The sequence below is a fragment of the Caenorhabditis briggsae genome, assembly GCF_000004555.2.
Source record: "Caenorhabditis briggsae complete genome, chrIV, whole genome shotgun sequence".
In the NCBI taxonomy this organism is placed as follows: domain Eukaryota; kingdom Metazoa; phylum Nematoda; class Chromadorea; order Rhabditida; family Rhabditidae; genus Caenorhabditis; species Caenorhabditis briggsae.
In genome coordinates this window covers 16,198,146-16,200,555 of record NC_013487.2, presented here as the reverse complement: position 1 = coordinate 16,200,555, position 2,410 = coordinate 16,198,146, and the positions used below count along the sequence as shown (strand labels likewise).

The window sequence follows — 2,410 nt, the reverse complement described above, 5'->3', positions numbered from 1 at the left end:
AAACCTCAATTTTCGAATTTCCCACACTTGAAAACCCCAAAAAACACTTTCAAAAACAATTTGCCACCGGTGGGATTCGAACCCGGGACCCATTTTTCAGCCGAAAATCCCACTAGGCCATGCGTGCATATTTTGCAAAAATCGAGAAAAATCTCATTTTTGGACCGAAATTGGCCTTTTTGGGAGGTTTTAGGACGTCCTGAGCCTGTTTTTGAGCTTAAAAACGACGATTTCCATCATTTTCTGGCTTGAATTGCTCAAAATGAGCCTAAAATCACTCTAAAAGGCGTCCCTAAACTTTCAGATCAATTTTAGACCACTTCCGGCACAGTCCGGGTCAATTTTTGACTGTTTTAGCCATTTCTAGTATCAGAAACCCAAAAATGTGAAGTATTTACCTGCAAATCGCTCTCCAACCGGTCCAAAAACTGCAACGAGAACTCGACGCCGCCCATTTTTCGAGCGTTTCGGAACTCGCGAATCGCCACCGATTTGCAGCGATCGTGTTGTTCGAGAAGCTCGTTTGTGGACATGTATGGCGTGTCCCCACCACACACCTCCTCCATTTCCTTTTGATAGGCTGCACGAGCCGAGGCGACGGCCGCCAGGTTATTGGCTTCCGCGGTGGCCATAAGCATCGATTTGGGCTCCGGGAGGTCTTGCCCTGGAACATTAGGACCATTTTTTGGCTAAAATTGGTTAGAAACAACCATTCTAGTGTTCAGGTGGGTCTGAATCACGAAAAAACCAGAAAAATCGCGAAATTTCGACCTAGAAATCATGAAAATCGAGAAAAAAAACCGCTAAATTCGAGTCAACGGCGCGCGCGACAACTAGAAAATTCGCCTGTCGCGCGCGCCGTTGACTCGAATTTGGCGGGGGTGTANTTGTAGGGTCAATTTTCGTGCTTTTTTATGGCGTTTTTCATCATTTTTGGGTCATTTCTAGCCATATGGGATCGCTAGATTTGTGATTTTCAGCTCAAAAATGACAATTTCAGTCGATTTTAGCCACTTTTAGGCACAAATTTAGCCTTGAAAGTGTCCATGTACGCCATTTTTGTACATATTTTGGTGATTTTCTAGCCTAAAATGGCTCTGAAACAAAGTTTTGGGCGAATTTTACTCAATTTTAGGTCATTTTTAGCCACTTTTGGGCCATTTCGAGTCGTTTTTAGGGCAATTTTAGTTATTTTTAGGGCATTTTTCATCATTTGTAATGCAATTTCGACTATTTTAGAGCATTTCTAGTCATTTTTGGGGCAATTTTACTCAATCTTGGGTCTATTTCAGTCATTTTTAGGACATTTTTAAATCATTTTTTAAAGATTTTCCATCATTTTTGAGTCATTTTAGTCAAATTTGGGTCTATTTTAGTCACGTTTGGGCCATTTCGAGTCATTTTTGGGGCAATTTTAGTCATTTTTTGGTCACTTCTGGTCATTTTTGGGTCGATTTCAGTCATTTTTAGGACAGTTATCATCATTTTGGACACAAATTTACCCTTGAAAATGCGCATGTAGGCCTTGAAGTACTCCAACAGCTCGCGACACGTCATCTTCTGTCCGTTGATCTCCTTATGCACCAAAGCGTGCGAATCGAGAAGGCGTGGAATCATGACGCCGAGTTGTTGTTGGAACTCGTTTTCAATGTCTGGAAAAGCGATTCTTAGAGGTTTTAGCCCATTTCTAGAGGCTTCTAGGCCATTTTTATGCTCAAAAACACCTTTAAAACCCCCCAAAACCCGAAATTCGGTCGAAAAATGAGATTTTTTGAAAATGTGGCAAAATTTGCTCGGATGGCCTAGTGGGATTTTCGACGAAAAGTTTGGATCTAGAGGTCCTGGGTTCGAATCCCACCGGTGGCAAATTGTTTTTGAATTCTTTTTTTGGGGGTTTTCAAGCGCGGGAAATTCGAAAATCGAGGTTTAAAGACTCAAAAAATGGCTTTTAGGCTATTTTTAATGTTTTGTTCTGGTACAACTGAGAAATTTGGGTTTCTGGCACCGAAAATCACGCCCACATCTGTTTTTATGCTCAAAAACGGGTCCTGGACGCTCGAAAACCCGAAATTCGGTCGAAAAATGAGATTTTTTGAAAATGTGGCAAAATTTGCTCGGATGGCCTAGTGCGATTTTCGACGAAAAGTTTGGATCTAGAGGTCCTGGGTTTGAATCCCACCGGTGGCTAATTGTTTTTGAAAACGTTTTTAGGGGTTTTCGGGTGCGGGAAACTCGAAAATCGAAGTTACAAGGCTCAGATTAGCTATTTTTAGAGGTTTCTAGGCAATTTTTGGGTCAAAATTGCTCATTTTCGACCTAAAACCACTCTTACCAACAAGTTTTCCATCGAAATTCGGGTTCGTCGCCACCTTCAACCCGGGATGTGGCATCAGGAAGCATCGGATGTCCT

General features: G+C 41.9%; 1 protein-coding gene across 1 annotated transcript in view; it reads right to left on the bottom strand.

Annotated features, from left to right (window-relative positions):
* CBG13900 overlaps window positions 1–2,410 on the bottom strand; it is a gene marked incomplete at both ends in the record, with an annotated part of 8,235 nt that overhangs the window by 1,923 nt on the left and 3,902 nt on the right. Inside the window, 3 exons of the mRNA XM_002634751.1 lie at window positions 399–664; window positions 1,503–1,652; window positions 2,333–2,408. Coding sequence (XP_002634797.1) covers window positions 399–664; window positions 1,503–1,652; window positions 2,333–2,408 — 492 coding nt within the window. The remainder of the gene's footprint in view (window positions 1–398; window positions 665–1,502; window positions 1,653–2,332; window positions 2,409–2,410) is intronic.